Source organism: Calypte anna, chromosome 3 (genome assembly GCF_003957555.1).
Source record: "Calypte anna isolate BGI_N300 chromosome 3, bCalAnn1_v1.p, whole genome shotgun sequence".
Taxonomy (NCBI): Eukaryota; Metazoa; Chordata; class Aves; order Apodiformes; family Trochilidae; genus Calypte; species Calypte anna.
This window is the reverse complement of record NC_044246.1, coordinates 86,686,678-86,708,896: the sequence shown is the minus strand read 5'-3', so window position 1 is coordinate 86,708,896 and position 22,219 is coordinate 86,686,678. Positions and strand designations below refer to the sequence as shown.

The 22,219-nt window shown below is 37.5% G+C and overlaps 1 protein-coding gene across 6 annotated transcripts in view; it reads left to right on the top strand.

The window, feature by feature from the left end:
- Window positions 1-22,219, top strand: part of FAM135A (family with sequence similarity 135 member A) — an 86,736-nt gene that overhangs the window by 5,517 nt on the left and 59,000 nt on the right. For 2 of the 6 annotated variants that reach the window (XM_030447392.1, XM_030447390.1), the window contains exons 2-3: window positions 8,959-9,044; window positions 12,728-12,845. The exons of 1 other annotated variant lie outside the window; for it this stretch is intronic. In XM_030447392.1, coding sequence (XP_030303252.1) covers window positions 12,769-12,845 — 77 coding nt within the window. In that variant the 5' untranslated portion in view covers window positions 8,959-9,044; window positions 12,728-12,768. Of the gene's footprint in view, window positions 1-8,776; window positions 8,828-8,958; window positions 9,045-12,727; window positions 12,846-21,095; window positions 21,146-22,219 lie in introns of those variants that run through there. 3 more of the 6 variants (XM_030447391.1, XM_030447393.1, XM_030447395.1) reach the window with 3 other exon arrangements.

Here is a 22,219-nt window from a genome sequence, read left to right as displayed (position 1 = left end):
TTGTAACCTCATCCCTGTTTCTCATCATGACATAGATCATTCATTACCTGGTCAATACAGAATGTCAAGCTAGATAAACTTACCCTGCTTTCTACCTATAAAATAAGCTAAAATATCTTTATTCTTTACATTATTTTCTCAAGTTATTAAGCAAGGTTTCTCTTTACATTTTCATACTGGAATTGTTTGCAGTACATCTTTTATCTTCTTTCAGTTTAAACTTGTAACAGAAATGTAATAGTATTTCCTCTTCTGCAGGTTTAAGAATTATTATTCAAAGAAACTTTTATTTCCAGGCTGTCAGTTCAGTTGTCACTTGATAGTTTTTCTGCATCATGCTTGTGTATTTCCAGGTAAAAAATTTTGTTAATGCTGCCGTAGTAGAGATATTCGCATATATGGTACTCATAAACAATTTTATACATTATTTGCCTACTTGTTTATATGTTGCCGATCTAGCTTTCTATAAATGCATATATATATATGTTTTAAAGATTTTCTCAATTTTCTGGGCAAACTCTGAGATGATACCTTCTAGCAGGTAATTCAGGGCCTGTACACCTCTGGCCTTAAATCCTGCACCTCTGAAATATTTCACGTCAAAATGAGCCAAAGTATTGAGGATATTTGAATGGCCAAAACAATGAGGCATAGATAGCAGAAAACATAGATTTTGCTGCTTTACATGTAGAACAGCATAGAGAAAAACACCTTTTAACAATTAAGGTCAATGCTGAACCTAAAGGTGGAAGTGTAAAGACTTATCTCTCCAACTTGGAGGCCATTCTGTCAGGCTGGACTTCTTTTTATAATGAAAGCCTTTGCTGCTGGGGCAGAAGCACTGAGCCATTGTTCTTTACCTTCTACTAATTTTACTTTATATATTGTGAAGATACAGCATCTTCTGTAGAAGGTGCATTGCAAGTCTGAAATTAATTGGAATGTCAGCTAATGTTACAAATGTTTCTTCTGAATTCAGTTAGCGACTAGAAGACCTAACTGATGTGTACCTGCATTTGTCTTGTGAAAGATGTAAAAGCTGACAGAATTTAGATGAAAGGATGAATTTTCATGGCCAGTCAGTATGGTCAGTTGTCAGTTTGTCCTTCCCAGGTAGGCCAGGAGGGAACAAGGACCTGTTTGCAGACAGATGAGCAATGCTACCAGCAGGCTAAGGAAGGCTTCTGATGACTTTGTTTCCTGGTTGTTGGGCCTTTATCCCCTGGATGTTATGTTGTATTTAATAGGTTCTGCTGCTTGTTCTAGGTTGTAGCAAATTTGAAAGCAGCATGCAAGGGATTTAACAATTACAAAACATTAGTGCAAGTATTTCTGACTAAATATGACAAGTAAATTGTAGGAGAAGGAGTGAACAAAAATGGTTCCAAAAAAAACATTGTCAAAAACTGTTTGAATAGCACTGGTGATGGTTCAAGCTAATTCAAAAATCAGTTTACTGCTTTGTTTTGATGTAACCTTTCAAGTCCGCCTGTTGAAGCTACCAGGGGTGATCATTAGACTTGTTTGATTTTGAATGTGTTATTTCAGAAACAGAGCTGTGCCATTTTAAGTTGGTGTCAGTTTTTTTAGAGGCTTCTCACGCATCATTGTTCTGTCAGTTAAATGCCACATGAGGAGGGTGAGGTAAGAGGGGGCATAAAGCCTTCGAGCTGCAAAATAAACAAAACCAAAACCTGAATTCGATGAGGCTGCTGTATTGTCCCTCTAACAGGGACTGTTTTAAGTAACTCTTATTTTAGCACTGTAACAAGGGGGGAAGCAATCGTGGTACTAGAGGGTTGCCTCCTGTGGAACTTGGGTGGGTGTGGGGTTGGAGCAGGCTGTGGTGACCCAGGGTGGGGGTCTCTTCCTCTGAGATAGAGACTGGGGAGATCCTTTCTTCAGCAAAAATTGTTCCTCTTTCCTCACACCGTATCTGTCTGTGAGCAGTCTGTTTCTGGGCCTGTTGGGACAAAGCTGTTGAAAGCTGCTCAGCTTTCCAGCCTCCCGCAACTCCTTTGGGAAAGAAATATCCCTGTTCTAGGTTGCTAGGGAGGGTTCCCAGGTGAGTGGTTGCTTCTGTGGGGAGGGAGCTTGTCAAGCAGGGGAGAGCTTGGGCTGGGCTGGCGCTTGACTCTGGGGCTGTGTCCTTCTCAGGGTGGTGGTGGGGGATGAGTACTGTCTCCTTCCTCTTTCAACTTTTGAAGTGAATATAAGGAAGGAATGGAGGGTATTTTACCTCAGGAATGGCAGTGAGAAGGGGCAGTTTTTCTTGCCCATCACTTAAACCTCTTTGCTTTGCTGTGCTGAGGCTGTGGCTTAAGGAGATGGGTGTGCTGAGGGAGCAGCGAGCCAGAGGAGCAGCGGTGCTGGGCTGCTGCTCACCTTCCCTTCCCTGTCTCTGTGATGGCACTGCTATTTGTGGAGCCATGCTTTGAAACAGGATAAGGAAATGATCTGATCAAACCCATGCAAAAATAGATGATTCTAAAATGGTAACTAATTCATTTCAAAATGCTGTCCCACGAGCACTGTGTTGGCAGTGTTGTGGGGGCGATGAACTGATGCTGTGAAGATGGGAATGAGCACCTGGGGCAGAAACTTCTGAAGCTGTTTCTGGTGTGGAAAACTTTGGGTAGTTATACAGGCAGAGTTGGCTTATAATCTTGCTGTGCTCCTGTTGTCTTGTTCAGTATTAGATGTCAGTATTGACATACTCTTTCAGACATGTCAGTGCATCTGTTTGTGGAGCAGTGCTCTGTTTAAATGAGTAAATTGTTGCAGTTAAAATAAAAAGGCGAAACAACCCTCAAACCAAAAAACTTACCAAGTGATCCCCAAAATACCTGTAAAGGTTTCTTTTGGTGCTGGTGGGTTTTTTGCCTCCCACAACTGCCAGCACAATTGCAGAGATGGCTGTTTCTGGGGCAAGTGGGAGTGAGTCTCCAAGGCTAGCAGAGGAAAATCCTTTAAAGATTTTGCTGCTGGTAATACATACTGTGATATTTTTTCAGTGTGGCATCCATTCTTCCTATAGCATATATGCTGAGCTCTGCTCAGTTTGTTCAAGCTGCCATCACAGTTGTCCATCACTGCTGATCACTGCTGTCTTCTTTTCTTGGCACTTCTTTCTTCAGAAACTTCTTTTTCTTAGCATTTGTTGATCAAAAGGAACACACAGTGTACCGTGTTTAGTCCCTTCCTTTGTAAAGCAGATAAAGGAAAACAAGAAGTGATTTAATTTTCTTAATTTTTTTTTTATTTGTTTATTTGGGGAGGGAGAGATTTGAGGGGGTTTATTGGTTTTGGTTGGGTTTTTTTGCTTCTAATAGCTGTTAGAGCTGGTTTGCTCTAGGCTTTGGGGGTAGAGAAGGGTAGACTTTAAAATCTGGTGCTTGTCTGATTTTGGTAATAGCTAAATAAAATTACAAGGTTAGATATTTTCAACTTAGTGCTCTTAGAGTAGAAGGTGAGTGGAAAATAAATTGCTGGATGTGCCATATGAGGTTGGAGAAAAAAGTATGGCTCTGCTGTTCAGAATGAAGATAAGCAAGGAGAGCTCAGTATTACACAGAAATGACATGTAGATGTTTGTTTGCTACAATATCTTTTTGAAAAGCTTTGATGCATATTCTGAAATACTTTGCCATGACCATATTAGGTCATTGCTTGCAATGACAGTCTGCTTCGTTATCCTTCAACTTTATATTTGTATGGTACAACCATAACTAAATTGCACTTTCCAGTAGAATTATATAGAATTAATGGTAAAATTAATTCCTGTTTTGTGTAACAGGAGAGTTGCAGGGAGGATCTTAGAAGACTGATGGTCAGAAAATCATTTAAAAAGGAAAAACAAAGCAAGAATCTATGACGTTTCCGTGGTGGGTATTGAATAAAGGCAGTAGACAGAAATTATGAAAAGATGAAAGCAATGTTCATCAGAGATTTTTTTTTTCCAAACCAAAGACTCAAACTTTATGATAAACTTATATGCTATAATGCTTGTCTAGATTTGTTTTGTTAAAATGGTAGGAAACCAGTAGCCAAACCGCGAGGAAAAAAGTTAGATCAAGAATTATGCTTTTAAAGATTTATTACTGTAAGGCCAGCTCCAAATCAGCTCATGCTGTATTAGGTTATTAACATTAGATGTTGAAAAATAAAATAGGCTTTGATAGATTGCTGCCATCTGTTTCTGAAGCAACTTGTGTCTGTATGAAAGTCTTGGTGGATTCACTGTTTTTACATGTTGGCCCATCCAGCCTATCAGCACAGATGATGTTAGTGTAGGAACTACCAAGGAAGTAGTTTTGTGATCACTGACCCTGGATCAGATTTACTGTCAGATTATCTTCTAATGTAACTTTGATCAGGCAGGCAAACTATCACATTTCTTAAGTTAATAAGAGTACACAATATATCATTTGCTCTGGCTTAATGCCTTACTGTGGCAGGAAAGACTATTTGGCATGAGACCTTCCAATACAAAATCAGCCTATCAAATCTGTCTTGTCAAACCATGACCTCAGAGCAGATATTAGTATGGTAACTAAACTCTCTAAATTGTGCTGGGTTTTTTACAGAGGATAAGAATATGGAATTATTAACTATTAAAGATAATTTACTGTCCATGTACTGCTCCATTTATTTTTCATTTACCTTGAAATAAAAGGGGTTTTTTGACAGTAAGTTTTCTTAGGGTTGTAGGGGACTTGCAACAACCTTGTTTTGGACACTCTTCTGATTTGTTAAACCTGGCAGAGTAATGACATAAACAGTATTGCCAGCATTTTAATGCCAGATTCATCCATCCATGTGAGTTATTTTTCACTTAATGGCATTGCCTGGGACATGGAATTCAAAGAGATACCACTTTATCTCTTTGTCTAAGTAAGAAAATGGACTATATTTTAAGTACATTAAAATAGACCCTTAATATTTTATGAAGAACCTGTTCAGTTGTGCAGAACCACATTATTTTAGTAAGCTTCCCTCTCTTTATTCATTCTTACCTAGCACGTCCTTCATAAATTCTTGAGAGTATGATGGTGAAGGTATTACACTATGCAGCTTCTTCTTTAAGCCAAGATAATACAGCTTGCAATTTACTTTTTTTCATTGTATGGTAATATCATTATATGCTTTTTATGTAAGTTTACAGATGACTTTTAATTAGATATTTATAATAAGCACTTAGTTTTTCTTTTTCCCCTGTATTGGTCTTCTGAATAGATTGCATTAATTGAAAATTATAAGCAAAATAGAATCATAGAACCGTAGAAAGTCATGTTGAAGGCACCTGAAGGATCATCTGGTCCAGCCCTTCTAATACTATTGGATATATTGCAAGGTATTATAAAATAAGTTAATTGACTTTCAGATCTATTTCTAGATACATTACTTCTGCTTTAGAGGTATTTATCTTTCTATTCATCACCATTATTAAGGCAGCTTGATGGTGAATGGCCAACTTAGCTGCTGATTTACACTGTCTGCTCTCCTGTGCTCTTAGCATGAGAGTGTAGTGGTATTTGGTTCATTTTTCTCATTCAGCCCATGTGTGGGACTGAAGTGGGACAAAAGGCTGGCTGAATGTGGTAACATGTGTGCCTAACTGCTACTGCTTTTCATCAAAATGCTGCATTTTGCTGGTTCTGACTCAGAGGCAGTTACATTTGTGCCAGTTATTCCATACCCTTTTAATCATAACTTTTAAAATGTGGGTTTTCTTTTTAGGCAAAGTCTTTGTAAAAGGCAAATAAAACATTCAGCTTGATTCGCTCATGTTCTGTTTCCTTTTTCTTTGCAAATTACTGTTGAAACCATTGATCAATTCAGCCTAATGTGGAAGAGCAGAAGGGTTCTCAGAGATTATGAAGTCCTTTTTTAGTGTAAATTTGCGGCTGAAGAGAGAAGACACTGAAGTCAGTGTCCTTAACTGGCAGGAAAAATACTGAAGTCTCCTTGCATGGGGTCTGTTTTGCAGCAGCTGGCCAAGTGCTGTGGATGTAGCTTCATTGTACCTGGAGGATGTACAATCTTCTCCTAGTCAAGGGGCCATAAAAGATAGTAAGTTACTGTTTTGGAGGGAGAAGGACATATCAAAAGGAATGGAAGCTTTTAACTGTGCTGCTAACAGAACTTTTAATGTTAAACTTTTTAATGAGGAAGCTTAGAAGTAACATATCATTTGTCAGACAGACAAAGACCAATGCTGGAGTAGATGGGAATAAGCCTAATATATGTTCAAGATGAATTATTGTATCACATAAATGATCTATTAATAGGGGAGAAGAAAAGAAATAAATTCAAGATATTAATGGCTTCCATGCTCAGTGGGAATTATCAAGTTGACAGCTCAGAGTAGTGAGTATGTTGTTTATATCAGTGTGCTGCATAGAGGCCCAGATATTGGGGCTAAAATTAACACAAAAAGTAGGAAAAATTGAGTCTTAATACTTGATTAAGCTAGTTGTTTAGCTGGCCCATTAAAATGTAATAGATATCTTGCATTAGCTTTGTTGGAAATGGTGAATCAAACTCTGTAATGGCTGTCTGGGAAGTAATACAGGCTTAGGAGAAAACTGTAATACTTGGGGTTCACCTTGTCTCCGATAAAACTGGTCATTGTTTAAGTATATTTAAGTAATCATGGATATTTACAGTCATATAATTATTTATATCTGTGAAACTTTAAAAAGAATTCAATTAATAAGTACTAATATGAAGCAGTTTATTCTCTTGTCTTGTTCTGAGTGGTGATCATGTTGGCTTTTTCAAATTGGGGTAATGAATAAGCTATCCTAGATATCTCCACTTAAATTTTTGTTTGTTTGTTTTTTGCTTGTTTTACAACACGATGATTATGCAATCCAAAATTCAATCAGCATTTGTTTTCTACCCCCTCACCTTTGTAATTACTGAGAGCCAGGGTTTATTTGTAATGCTGGGAAGCTCTAGGCTTCAACCAGAACACTGTGATACAGTTGCTGCACAGCTGTGAAGGGATTTCAAAGGAGGACAAGAACATAATACTTGATGCACTAGTCTAGGCTGTCTCTACAGGAGATGGAGAGAGGGAGGTGAAATGATGAAAATAACAGGCTGGTTCTTTGCAGCACCATGCTGAACTAATAAATGCAATGTCTTCAGCCTCACAGTAATTAAAACAAAGGAGGGTATTAGCTTGGATGAGTTTTGGCTGTATGGATAGGTGGGACATAGAGGCAGAATTACACACAGAAAAATTTGGCAGGTCTTGTGCATAGACTTGTCATGGGATAACTCAGAGAAAACTAAATTAAAAGTACTGCCTAGGTTTACAGTCAGATTGTGTTATTGTGCACAATCAGAAAGTAGGTATTAGAAGGAACAGCCATGCAGGTCAGGTCAAGAACTTTTTTTTTTGGCACACCGAGTTTCAGCTGATGGCTGTGTCCAAGAAATCACTAAAATTTGAACTGAAGACAGTTCTCAGATGGGGGACAAACCTGTGAGTCATCAGCACAGAGACAGATAGATGGTGGCTGAATTTGTGTTGGCAGGTGCTGGATCTCTGAGGATAAAGGACAAGTGGATGGGGGAAAAAAGGTCAAGAATGAAGGTGTACAAAGCTTCTACAGCAACTTAGAAGAAAATATTCTGAAGACTTAAATTAGCTGCTAGAAGATAATGGGGAAAATAAAGATGTTTTTTTATTTTTGTCTGTAGTATTCTGTATTTCTGCTTTTTGACTTCACTGAATATAAAAAACTAAATATAAGGCTAGAGCAATTTCAACTACTCAGGATTTTGCTTATTTTCTCTCTTTTGAAAAAGAACTTGGATGTTTTTAGTGCAAGTATAACTCCAGTTGTATTATATCATTAACCAAATGGAATAAATGTTGGTGCCATTTTGATAATTTGTGGTATCAAAGATGTAATATCACATATGTTGTTCACAAGTGATTTGTATTTTCAAAAATTCCAGATAATGCCTTTTTTATTATATGTTTTTATCTGTTTTCTTCTCTCCGAAGCTAAGACAGAACTAGTTTAGTTTCATGATTTGCCTGCACAAGCTGTGATGTTTTGTGTGTCATTCAGCATACATACAGAAAGGACACAGAGTTCTTCTAAGAAGGGATAACTATGCCTTCTCTGTATTCTAAGTCTAAAAATCATCAGATAAAAGGGAGACTGATTATTTTTTAGGACTTTTTATTTTTTAAATATCCAAATGGTTTAAGAATACAGGGGAGAGAAACAGATTCTTAACAAACAATTTTAAGGTAGTTGTTTAGCAGGGGCTTCCAGGAGAGTTTCAGAATATTAGGTGACATTAACCTGTCTGTAATATCTGCTCTAAGAAGTGTTTCGTGGTCTTAGGGCTCTGCCCATTGTCCCTTGAATTGTTTCTCCTGAGGGGAAATGGCATGAGATTTACCAGGAGAATTTCATCTGACCTATTCTTGTGAGTTGTCTCCTGTCTGGTAGGACTGTGGGGGGGCATGATCTGTATTTGATGGCTCGGGCAGAATATCCTCCTACCTTCTCATGGCTACATTGCTGCTAGTGAGCTGAGAGTCACTCTGGAGATGGGGGAGGCTGTGGGGCAGCTGAGGGTGTACCAGAGTCCTCTTCAGATCAGGCTTTTGGAATTCCTTAGTGAACACATATGTGGTTTCTCTGAACAAGGGGAACAATCTGTCAGCTTTAACAGATCATGGGCTTCACAAAAACTTGTTTTTGTTTTGGTTTTAAAAAATAGATATTGGACTGCTACACTTGCAGGAAACTGAAAGCTTACATTGCGGGAACTGAGAGCAGATTGGAGAATGCTGGTAGGCAGTTCAAGTGTGATTGTAGGAGAGGACATGATAGGGACTGTTATTAGGATGCAGGAAAAGACACTAAACAACGTGAGTACTGAAGTGGCTTTTAGTAAAACCTTTTTTGTTTTGTTTTTTTGTAGCTCAAGCAGTATGTTTCTGGCAGCAATAGTGAAGAACTGGAAGACTGGTTGTTTAACATACTAAAATGAAGTATTTACCAGTGGAGGTAAGACATTCTTTGAACATACTACAGTTTTGTTTCTTTGCATGGCCGTGTGGTTCCCAGTACAAGTAGCTATATTAATGGTGCTATTACACAAGCGTTTCTCTGAAAACAAATCTGGTTTAGGAGGTTTCTGTATATCTCCATCTGTCTTGCATTGGACTTGCAGGTGGTCTGATGCAGCAGCTGTGAAGTATCATTAAAATGATCAATTTAGAAAAAAAAAAAAAAGGAACATCTTTGCCTTCTGATGGTCTTTAAGAATCCGGCCTCAGAAGAGATTAGTTTGTATGGCTAAAGATGTAGTGAGATAGTGTGGGAACAGCATGAACTGCCCAGGATATGTAGGAAATTTTCCAGCCTAAGAAATTTATTAAGCTGCCAGAAGTGTAGAAAAAAGCAAAGTTTCAGCCTTCAGTATAGGATCAAGTTGCTTTAATCTACATTTTAACTATTGGAGGTGTTCTGTCTCAGTGCTTAAATGTTTTTTAATATTTAAACTCTGCTTTGATTTAAGTGTTAAGTAGATGCCGAAATTATGAGTCCTCCAATTGTTCTAACCTGTGTATTAGGGTATTCTCATATATTATCATATCTTCTGACGTGTTTAAATGCTGCATTAAAACTGGTAGGTAGAGAGCACCCACTAAAGGATTCTTCTGCTTCTTATGAGCAGATAGAACAAACATGCAGTTTAACAGCATATTTTCTGAATGCTAACTGTATGCTTTAAAATACAACAATAACCCCATCAAGTATTAAAATGAGTTGTGGACATCTAATGTCATAGAATTTAGTCAGTGAAGTTCAGCTGTAAATCTGAATGAAATCTATATAAATCTGTACAAATCTATAGTCATGCTCTACATGAGTTTAACTTTTTGTTGTAGGCTTTTGTATGATTAGCATACAACAATTAAAGACATTGTCCATATTTGAGTGTCTCCTTTAAAACATTTTAAAACATTTTAAAACATTTTAAAACATTTTAAAACATTTTAAAAGTGCTTAACACTTTCTATTACATAGTTCAAAGAACACTTTTCCTTTGCAATAGTACAAAAGCTTTTGAAAAAGAAGTAGTGATTTGATTTATCACTGCCCAGGGCAGTGAAAGTTTCCGTTCACTGAGGTTAAGATTCTCTTGGAACAAGCTGGTGCTTGACAGAGAAAAAGCCATCCTTCAAGATCAGCTGGTAGGCTGCAATCCTGGGTACCTGTGGTGGTGGCAGGCAGCATTGCTTTCTGGATGCATCATTTTGGGAACTGTGACTCAGTATTCTTACTGGTTTTGCAGCGGATACTGGAGTAGGGCATTAGTGCCACTCTTTCAAAAGTTGCTGGTAACTGAGTGAGGGTTCTGTTAGTGGATAAAACTCCATGGCACTGTGTTGTGCAGGCCTGTGTTTGCTGAACCCTGTGTTGGGGCTGCAGGGATTGCCTACCCAGGCAGTTTTCAGTGGGCTGTCTGGGGATGCTAAGTCAACTTGACAGAGGAGGGAGGGAGAGAGTGGCCTTAACCAGAGCCCTATTAGACACAATAGAAATACCACAAGTTCACTGGACAGTGCTTTTGGCAGAACTACAAGATTTGGCATTTTTAGCTGGTTTTTTATTGTTGTTGTTGTTGTTTAATTAACTCATTCATAAAATGGACCTTCAAACTTGTCTAACTGGTCTAATTCTGCATTTTTGTGAGTTTCTTGATGGGAGCTTGAAGTATTTGGGAATGGCCAAACAGCAACTGCTGCAGGAATAGTTTTGTCTCATCTTTGTGGAGGTAAACTGTTCAGGGACATAGTACCACTCACTGTGCTGGGGAATCAGAGGTGTATGATTCCTTCCTCCCTTGAAAATGTAGTTCCATCAAAATGAAAGCTGCGTTAGTGTGTCCCATTGCATCCTTCATTTTAATCCTTTTGCATTTTCCTGAGTGTTTTAAAGGTGACTTCTTTCTAAGCTATTGTATCATCACAGGTTTTCTGTGCAGTCCACATGGTTTTCTGCCCAGTGACCAAGGGTCATGGGAGCTCTAGGATCCCTGCTCAGTGGCAGATCAGGTTCCTTTTGCAGAAGATAGTCTTGCATTGTGGTAGGTGGTGCACATGTGATAATGCAGTAGAGTAACCCCAGAGTGCAGAACTTCTTGTTTCTAGTTTTGAAGACCACTGAGGATATCCCTGAAGAATCCTACAGAAAGAGCCATATAATAGGAAATTGTTGGAACGTCCTGTAGGTTCTTGGGGCTGCATAGTGGAGCAAAATTGTGACATCATTCATTTAATCTGTTGAAGTCTCTTGATTGACATTCGAACAAATGCAGGATTTTTAGACAAGCAGGTTTAATTGCTCCATCTGGATTCTGTAATTCTGATGTTGCAGCAAGTGCCCTTGGTCTGAGTTCTTCATAATGTTGTAACTCAAGAAGCAAAATTCCTCTTGCCCTGTCCCCTGTTACTTAAGTAACATACTGTTTCTGTGCTTTTATAAAGTGCATGCAGAGTCCTTGTGCTGGCTATTAAACCAAGGTCAGAGTTAACTTCTTGTTTACAGTTAAAAGTCTAGACCCGTGCTATAGTGCTTGAAGCCTTGCAGCTCCTCTAGTGTGTGTACAGAAAGGTAAATCTTATCTTGAGTCATATGCCAAGATAATTTAGTTGATAGGAGGTACCCCCTAAAGGTAACTTTGAATTCAGGTGATTGATACCTCCTGTGGTGATGATGTGTTTTTTTTCCAGCTACTCTGTTGCAGTCTCAGTAATACTGCCTGCTGCTTCAGGAACACCCAAATGGATGTGCAGAATTTCAGAAGCAAACAAAAGCCCCTAATCCATTCAGACTCCATCAAGGCTAGCTTTTTCATATTTACTGCTTCTGCATTAGATCTGGAAGGATTGATGTGCATGAAAGATAGTTTAGGTTTTTTTGGTTGTTTATTTCTCAAATCAAAAGGCACTTGGCAGGAACGGGGATGTTTGCAGGCAAGTGTTTGCAGAAAGCATAGTCTATTTTATTAGTCCAGTTGATATTGTTGAAGGAAAACCAGCAGAACTCAGTGAAGGCTGTAGGATTTTAGTTTGGTATCAGCAGGCAGTTGTAAATTAGCAGGAAGGTGCCAGTCTTTGGCTATAAAGAAGACAGTGAGAATTAACACTTCACTACTAAGGAAGATTGACCAAAAATGGGCATGTTGCCCACGTGAACTCATGTCTGCCTTCTAGAATCCCTCCATCTAAAGCTCTACATGACCTGGTCAAGAACTTTCTCTGTATTGCTTGGCCACACTAATCCAGCTGTCCCTGTCCTCATGTCAGAGTTGAGGTACTGCTGCCTGTTTGCACAGTCATTCTGCTGCAACAAGGGCTGGAAGCAGACCATACTCATTTTGTCCTTGTTGGCAGTGTTTTTCCCCTCTCTCCAGCAAAGCTGCAGTATGTAGGCGTCAATAAGTGCCAGGATTGTATTATGCTGATAGTGTGTTGTGATAATTCTCTGATAAAATTTGATTCCTTCACAACAAAGTTAGAAATTATAGAGGGCAGGTTTTGGTACATCCTATATTCTTGTTTATCTTAGGGCATGTATACTTAAGGAAGATGTTCAAAATTTTATATATATCTTTTTAAGGACCAGATAGGTGTTATCCCCAGATTGTGTTCTAAAAAGTGTTTTCTGTTTGTTTTCAGTAACTAAGGTGCTGACAAATTTTGACTTCATCCTCATAAACATGAGTGAAGTTCAGGCTATGGTAGAATTCTCCGTGGAGCTCCACAAATTCTTCAATGTGGATTTGTTTCAAAGAGGGTAGGTAGTGCATTCTTTCAAACTTTACTGTGGTGGATGGCTAATGTTAAAAGTGCCCTATTGGGTACTGTCATGTAGCATTGCTTCATGTATTATGACTGTTTTTATAGTGTTTTGAAAAATATTTACAATATGGAAAGGCATATACTTCCTAGGAATTAAAATTAAATAATTTGGCCTAAAGCTTAAGTTGTATTAAAATATTTTTTGTCTAACTGGAGAAGAGGGGAAAAAAGCTCTGTAGATTTGGAGGTTAGATTATATCCTTATTTGGTCCTTTACCCTTTCATATCTAAGTTTCTATATTCCATTTAGTTTGAAAAATGATGTGTTTCTCTTGTTATTTTAAAAAATCTTGCTGCCCCAATTAATTTACTAATTTATAAATTTGGCAGTGGAGAACTTCACCAGCTTTCCTTCTCACACTATGCTGTGCCTCCGTAGTTACAAAAGACTCCATACTGCTCATACGACCCTCCTGACTTCTCTTATTCCACCTGGTCTCTGTAGAAGACTTCTTCACATACCTTTCATTTGATATTACCTGATTGTTCCCAGATTTCTTTCTGAGGTCCTCCTTCACCATGGTTATGTAGGAAATAATACTTTGTATCTTATATTGAAGTTAATAAAGATTATTGGTTGTCTAGCATTGTAGTGTGTTGCCATTCTGATAGTTGTCTAACAGACTATGGTAAAAATCCCTGTCATTACTGCAGCTATGATACTTGTTTTAGATAAATCTGGTACAAGCTATGTTAATATTTACTGATAGGGAACAATATGTTAGTATTGATTTATGTTAGCTCCTTTTCTCAAAACATTGTAGAATAATTTTCCTTAGAAACATTTTGGTGATAAGAAAATACATTCATGTTTTTAACCTTGTCATAATTCAAGGCAGGTGGAAGTGGGTATTGTTTTTGGTAGGGTTGGGCTTGGTTTTTTTGTTCTTTGACAGGGTGGTGATGATTAAACTGGAAAATAATAACTGGAAAATTTCATTGTATTGGTATGCATGTAGTTACTCCACCTTGTATTAACTCTCTGAAGTGCATATTTTTAGGAAGAGTGGTGTGTCATAGGATTTGGAAGGAGCTAAGAAGAAAGAGGCATAAAAGACTGTTATAAAACCTATCTTGGCTAGTTAACTAACATGGGAAAGGTAAAGCCTTTCATCTTTATTTTATCGAAGCTGGCTTTTCTCCAAATTTGACCTGAAGCTGGTACTGACAGAAGTCATTACCTATTATGTTTGCTACCATTTGCAGCCAAAGTATATTCAAGAAACTGTCTATTTTGCCTTTTTAGGGAAAATTATAATTTCACTCTTCGTTGGAAGAGGAGGATTAAGGAAGGGCTTAAGAGGTCTGGAAAGACACTGGGAATATTCTAATTTCTTCATCAAAAAAGCACAGTCTGTTGAACTGTGTCCTTTTGTAATCTCTGAAATTACTGGGGAAGGAGAAGGTTGAGTATGGAAGCTTGAAGAGAAGGAAGTCTTTTGGTTGTCTTAAGATTAAAATGATTCCTAAGAAAAGTATTTGAGAAGCAAAGCACAGCAATATAATTACCTGTGCTCTACTTGGTATGTTTTGTTTTAGTTTACTCTTTAAAAAGCAGTAAATTCACAGGGTAAGTTCAGAGAGGTGGAATGCTGACATAAGAAGAAAAGGGATGTGAATAGATACTACCTACCTCTTTGGTTTCAAGCTGGACCTTTAACTCGGGTCATGTTCCCTTAAAATGCAATGCTGGGAAGGAGCAGGAGCTTCCAGAATAATTTGGAAGACTTGAGTAATGTGACCATTGCAATAGTTTCTGCCAATTTGGGTAAGTTCTTGTATTTTTCTAGGGAACTCTCTTGGTGTTTATTGTGGACAGGATATAACATTTACATTGCCAGAGGAGCTCTTGGTTGATGGATTGAGCAAGCAGGAAAGGAGGTCTTTATTTTCATTGTTAGCTTTTTATTTTTAAGGTTCCACTGCATGATATCTCTCACCAAAGTCAGCTGTAAAATTGTTTGTATTCTGCATTTGTTTGGGATTGTGTGCATTCAGATCCACACAGTTTAGCATGTGTTTGTTGCTTTTAGAAGCATAATGACCTTCTAAACTGTGTAAAATAAAATATCCTCCATTGCAAGTAACCACATCAAGATGATTAAGCTCCTTCTTAAAACTCAGTAGATGTCTATCCATACTGTTTGGATGGAGAGTGAGTCCAGGTTCTCATTCTTTTGATTACTGGAGATTTTGTAATTTCCAGCCTTAATTTTCTCCTCATCAGTTTGTAATTGTTTGGTTTTCTTGTGGGCTTAGTCCTATGCTTTGAATGACTTTCTGTCCAAGTGTACACCCTGGTGTGTATTGAGATGTCAGTCTTTTGTCTCTTATTAAATACGAACTGTATCAGTTTGGTCACTGAAATACGTGTCACATTCTCTTCTTCTCCTTCCTGTAGAATGCACGTATCCCAACATCCAGTCAAAATTACTATTGTATCTTCCTGCTTTTATTACTACTTGAAGAAAGCTGCTTGCTACTGCATCCAACTGTGGTACATTTTCTTGGATCTGTACCTGTAGTGACACAGTCAGCAGAAGCACTTAGGATTATGTTCACACCAACAATTAATTTGGTAATTTAGGAATGAATTACAAGAAGCAGTGTTGATGTCCCTACGTACTTGTGGTTCCAGGGTTACTTCAGACTGGATCTACTTGCATCCTGTGTACCAGATATTCTGCATCAGGAGTGTGTTTTTGAGCTGTTCATACTAGTAACTGATTGAGACCTTTTTGTCCCTATGGGGGCTGAAGTGCATTTTATGGCATGTAGATGAGAACCTGTGGTTTAGCTTTCTCCAGGTCACATCCTGCTAATATGTGGAAAGCTCTCAGTGGACTGAACTAGTACACAGCAAACCAGGATTACTGTGAAAGGTGCATGAAAACTACTCCACTGGTATAAACCAATCAGTAGCATAGACTCAGGCAGTTCTCATTTTATTTCACTCAAGATCAAATTTACCTGAAGGGTCCTCTTATAGACTCACCCTTATTAACCATGTTATTCTCCTAGCTGAACCTTTAAAGAAGACTCTTTATTTTCATTATTTTTAGAGGACTTATTATTCAAAGTGGATGAGACATACATAGAGCACACTTTTCATTCTAATACAATAAACTTGTCTGTATGTGTCGCTCCCTGCTTCTCATCTAGTTCAAGAAAGGTTTGTGGTGACTGGTGGTTAGCTTCTTCTGAAAGTTGCACTTTAGCTGTAAGTCACAGAGGTACATAGTATAATTAAAGAGCAGTTAAGCAGTATCCTTATGTAGTACATCTTTTTCATTTTATTTTCTTATAACTGTGTCACTTGTTTGAAACTCGGCTTGCTCCAGATAGCTCTGTTGGTTTACTTTTATCTGTTGTTACATTCAAATAAGGCTTCACATAATTTTCCTTCTTGAACTAGTAGGATGTGATGATGGAAGTTTTTGCCCAAACAGTGACTGAGACGAGTGTTATGTGACAAAGTGAATAGAAAAAATGTGATTGTTTGGGACCTATGAGAATTATGATCTGAGATAGCAAGGCTTGAGGCTGTTATTTCACCTTAGCTTATAAAAGCTCCAGTTAGATTCGGGCTCTGTAGTACTGACCATTAAATACAAAGGGAAACATAACATCACTTCTGCTGAAGTGGGATGAATAAGCAGAGAATGAGTAGAAAGCTGGTTGGATGATTTGGCTTAAAGTGTTGAAGTCCAGCTTGCATCTGATGGCAAATGGTATCCCTCATGGGTTGATGCTGGGTCAGTTGTAGTGTTTTGATTAACAACCCAGGCAAAAGTGCCTTCTTGGCAACTTTTTGATAACAGATTGCAGGGAATGGTTAGATACCCTGGAAAACAGCTGCTCTTTGGAGGGAACTAGCCAGACTGGAGAAATGGGCTGATAGGAATCTCATCAAGTTAAGGGCAAATGCAAAGTCTTCCAGGTGGGTTTGAATAACCCCATATGTCAGTGCAGGCTAAGGGCCAGCTGGCTAGAAAGCACCTTTGCAAAACAGCACCTAGGGGATCTAGTGGACAGTGGGATAAATGTGAACCAGCAGGGTGTTGTGTCAGAAGGTGGCCATATGTGTACAGAGCTGAAATAGTGAGACTGTAGAAGCAGGCATAGTTTGGGAAAGCAAAGGCTCCATCCCTCCTATGTTAATCAGCCTGAGCAGTTTAACACTGCTGTCAGGCCACATTGCCATTGACTCAGTTTTCAAACCAGGACACTTGTCTTTCCATGATTCTCCTCATTGAAAAATCCACAAATAGCTACTTAATACTCTCTTTTTCATTTGAAAAAATAAAATAAAATTTAAAAACAATTGTCTCATATGCTTGACAATTATTAACATACAGTGTCTCTGTGATGAGAGTTAGTGACCAGAGTCTGAAATTTCTGGACATGTTATGTTCAGTTTAGTATTGCTTTCTTTACTGAACATGGGGAAGAGTGTTTTGTTTTGTTTGCTTTTTCTGTTTGGTCAGTGTCTTTGGAAAAAAAAAATGTTTGCTGAAATAACTTTTGCTGCACTAATAAATACTCAGTGTCACTGTGCTTCCCTATTTATGTTTCCATTCACCTGTTTCTTACTTTTCTAAGTCCTTTAGCATAACGTCTTCTCTCTGTTTGCACAGCAGACAGGTACTTAATTTATTAGGCTTATATCTGAAATGCCTATTCTGTCTACTTATAATAATCATTAATGAAAATAAACTTTTAATACTTTGTAAACAAGCTTGTTCCAGGTAACTGAAATGAAAATTATTTTGGACATAAAAGAGATGACACTGTTCTCTTGAAACATTTTCGTATGTACTTAAAGCATCACATTCTTATCTTTCTTATTGGTGATACTTCCAGCTCTATATGTACGTGCAGTTAGAATAGATGATGTCCAGGTAATGTGATAGAGACATATCTTTTCTTGATGTTTAAAAGTTTGTGCAGGTTGGAGGTTGAGGGACTTCAGTGGCAGATTTAGTATTGTTTGTAACAGAAGTTTGGGATGTTTGCTTTTAACAGTTTCTACTCTTAACTCTTTCCACTGCCTCCTGATGATTATGAATATCATTTACAATGCTGTTCTTCAAAAACTTTGTGACTGCAAGAGCAAGTTTTCTCTAACTCTTTTTTTTTTTGCTGTGGACTGTGGATGTTTACCCTCCACATTTACATGTTTTGTATATGTCGCCATCCTGAGCTGAGATTAAAATATATTGAGCATTTCTGGATGCAAATAACTGGCTAAGTACTTTGTAGTGCTTAGTTTAAGTTGCAGGTTTCCACCGCCAGATCCTGATGTCTGACTTTGAAAATCTGTGTCTTTCTTGTGGTAGCAAGAGAAGTATCCTGGAAACCCTCAACTGTGAGAAGTTGAGGTTTTCATTTCTCTGGAGCTGGATATTGTTTTTCACCTGTGAACTGACAAATCTAATGGACTGAAAAAACTTAGCTGATGGTTTCCAGTTTAACATTGAAAATGGTTTTAGTCTGTTTTTTTCCCATATTCTGTGCATTCGTGTAATCACAATGTTAAATTCTTATTTTGCCACTAATAATTTTTTATTTTGTCAGTAATACAGATGCATACACAACTGGCCGAAGGTGGACTTAGGCAATTTCAATAGTAATGTGCTTTGTCTTTTTTCTCATAGCAGTTCCCTTTGTGAAGCAGAATATTTGTTGTTTCATTATGGATTTCAGAAACAGAATTTGGTAATGGTTCTTTCAGTTAAATATAAATCCAAGTAGATTAAGAATGCTGCAAGTAAAATTAAGTATTGATAGTAGCTCTTTATGATAGCTGCCAGTGCTCTTTGTGTCTTTCTGTTATTTGACTTCATTTTGCTTTAAAAGATTCTTGTAAAAGCACATCAAGAGTTAACATTAGTAGTGTAAGTCTATCACACTTTAAAAAGTGTTTCTGATTTATAAGTACTGATTAACAGATGCAGAAAGAATATTAAATACCTTCCACAGAAGAGGCTTCAGTAGATCCTCACATAAAACACATTTTTGGAGGTGAATCATAACTGAAATTAGGTTATTGGTAGGATTTCAGTAGCACTGAGTTGCTTGTCAACCTAAGTCAAAGGAATTTAAGATTCAGAGACTAATAGAAATTTAGTCTTGTGATACTCTTCTGTTCCATAGATTTATGTTTTAACCATATGCAGATACTTACTGATGAGTCTGAGCAGCATTGACATTTTATGCTTCCATGTGTGTGGTTGTGCAATGAAGCATAAAAGAAAATACATTGAATCAGAGTTTGAATTTTAATGAATCCTGCTATGATTACACAGTAATATAACAAGAAATAATGCAGTATATGAAAAGCTGTATTTTTATGGATCCAGTGAGTTGTCTGTATTAGTTTTATAATTTATTAACAGGAAATTAAAATTTGAAGAGTACATTTTTAGTAGGATGACTTCTTTCTCCTGGTTACATCAGAAATGAAAAGGTTTTAGCCTGAAATAAAAGGTGGCCTCTGTGTTTTGTGGCTTTAGCATACCATCAAATAACAAGATCTTAATGGACAAGGAACATTCAGGCTCACTTGTTTGGTTTTCTTTTTAATACATTTATCCCTGTCATGCCTTTACTTTCAAACTAGGTTTCTGTGTAACATAGCTTTCTGGAAATAGGTGTTGTGAATTGCCTTCTGACAAGCAGTTTATCTGCTGAAGTATTGTACTCTGATCTTTACTTAATGTAATACAGTCTTTAGAAAGGGAGAAGAAAGCTGTCAGATTTGTCTGACAGTTGCAAGATGAGCTCTGTTTTTCAGTTTACAGTTTTTCAGTAATACAGGCTCAAGATTTGGAGGGCTGGGCTGTAAACACAAGGGAATATTCCATCTAGGAAAAATATTGCAAATACTTCTGGTTTTACTTTTAAAAAGTGGTACAGTTCCTGATTCTAGTTCAACAGTGCATGTACACACACAGGTCCTGCTTGCTCTGAGGTTAGAGTAAGACAGAATAAGCAGTGAGGAAGTCATATTTTAAATTGGTGTGGATTCAGAAGTTAAAAATTAGTATTGTCAAATATCCCATTAGCCCTTTTGATGCAGGATGTCTGAGAGACTAATGACATGGTCTGGCCTTAAAGAACAGTATGATTTTGAAGTACCATATGTACATGATGATATGTCAGAATCTTGTCTTTTTGAAATAAAAAGCCTTGTATTTGTTGAGAATAGAAGTTGGAAAAGTAAGTGTAAAATTGAACACTGTTTCCTTTGAGATAATTGAAAAATTAAAGCTCTTAAATTATACTCTTCTTTGGCTGTATGAGTGAACTGAAGACTTGAGGATTATTGCTTGTCTTCAGATACCTGAGTAAAATGCCCGTGTTAGGAGACTTTTAGCTACACAACAAAACTTATCTAGGGTTCACCTAGAGCCACTGTAAATTTGTCTTCTACTCTCAAGCCTAGAGAATTTTCCCAGTGTTAATTCCTAGAAGATATGCCTCCATCCAGTTCAAGAAGCTAAATCAGATCCTTGAAGCTATCTGTTTTAGGAGTAAAGATGACTGTAGAGGTGCTTATTTCTCCAATCATTATTCATAGAAACATAATTAACTGTTGGCTAATAATTGTAGTTATTCTGGGGATATCTTTTAAAAAAACTTAGGTACGCTGTGTTTTTGTTGCATCATCCCCCATATTAGTTCAAAAAATATACTTTAGATTTTGTCAAATGCTAATGAGTACTCATTGTGTAGTCTAGACTTCTCAGATATTTCAAATCACCTGAACTTTGTTCAGATTTCTGCTCTTAGACCCATGTAGTACTTCTGGAAATTTTAAGCATCTTAAGTTTTGAAAATGAAAATGTTGTTTTGTAACTGAAAGGGTTTTGTCAACTTAGAATTACCCTCCAGGTGTTGAATTTGGCAAAATTCTGTTTTTAAAGAACAAAACATTGAAGAGCTCAGCTGTGTACTTCCGTCATCTTAATGTTTTGCTGGAGCCTGACAGCACTATGATAGGCTCAGCTATTTTGTGTAACAGCAAGGTTATATGTAATTGTGATATGGGCTATGTCATTTGTCCTCCTTTGAGGACTATCTGTGGAGGGTCTATGTACTTCTTTATTTATGTAATCAAAGAAAGATGCATCTTGCCTGTGTCAGACCAGGTACTGTTTCACATTGCAAGGTAAAGATGACATATCAGCATACACATCATGCCTTACAATGAAGACTGTCAGCAGAAACATGGTAAGTAAGTGTAGTTTAATGAGGGAGTAAATGACAGTGTAAGACAGTGTAGGTTATAAATGGTTTTTCTCTAGAGAAGGGCCATGTTTTTAATCTGTAGGACAATACAGCTCACTTCTCTGTGTAGTGTGGAGGTAGAATGTGAGTAGGTGTTAGTTGAAGAGATCTGAATAATGATTTATTGAGTATGCACCTTCTGTTTCTAAATCTGAGTTTTATTGAGTTCAGTATTCTGGAATGGCATGTGACAGCAGTAGCAGTTTTTACTTTGCATTAAATACACGTTCAGTCATGAAAATTGCTAATTTTAAGACTTTTCATGGGTTAGCACTGTTTGTATAGAGGCATATAGCTTCTATGTGTGTTTACAGTTCAAACCTGTGCCTGTGTGATGGTAGCAAAATCCAGAGAAAAATCTCTCATTCTCAGGTGTTCTGCCCTAGTTGTATGTGCTCGGTTAATACACTTAATAGTTACAGCAGAAAGGTGATTATTTTAGTTTTCCATCTATATCGATGAAGGGAGAAAGATGCTCACTTTGTGTTTGCCTTGACTTCCTCATGATATGACAGAAATTCCTGGTGTCCTCTTGCATCTCTTCTACACATACATCTGACCATGCCTTTGCATATATCTTAAACTGTAATCATAAATAGCAATTTACTGGATCATCAAATACTTCAGCAAGCTTTATCTGAATGTGGAACCAGGCTCATTCCCACCACCAAACTCAGACTTGCTGGATCCATTTCAATTAGGGGCTCTCTCCAAAATATCTTCCTGTTTTACTCCTTAAGCCCCATGCTAATTACTGTACTCCATATAAAATAACTTCTCAGATTTATTTAATTTTTTTTTACCTTTTTTCATCTCTCTCCACTTGTTCTCCCTTTCCCAGATTCTGACTCATGTTAACAGTCAGGAGAGAAGGTCAAGATACTTCCAGAGGGTTAGAGGAACTTCACACTGGATCTTCATGATCAGTCTTATCTATAAATAACTTTCTTTCTCCACAGTTTTAAAATTACTTTTAAAATGCTTCTTGTTTATCAAAAATTATGGCAAATACCATAC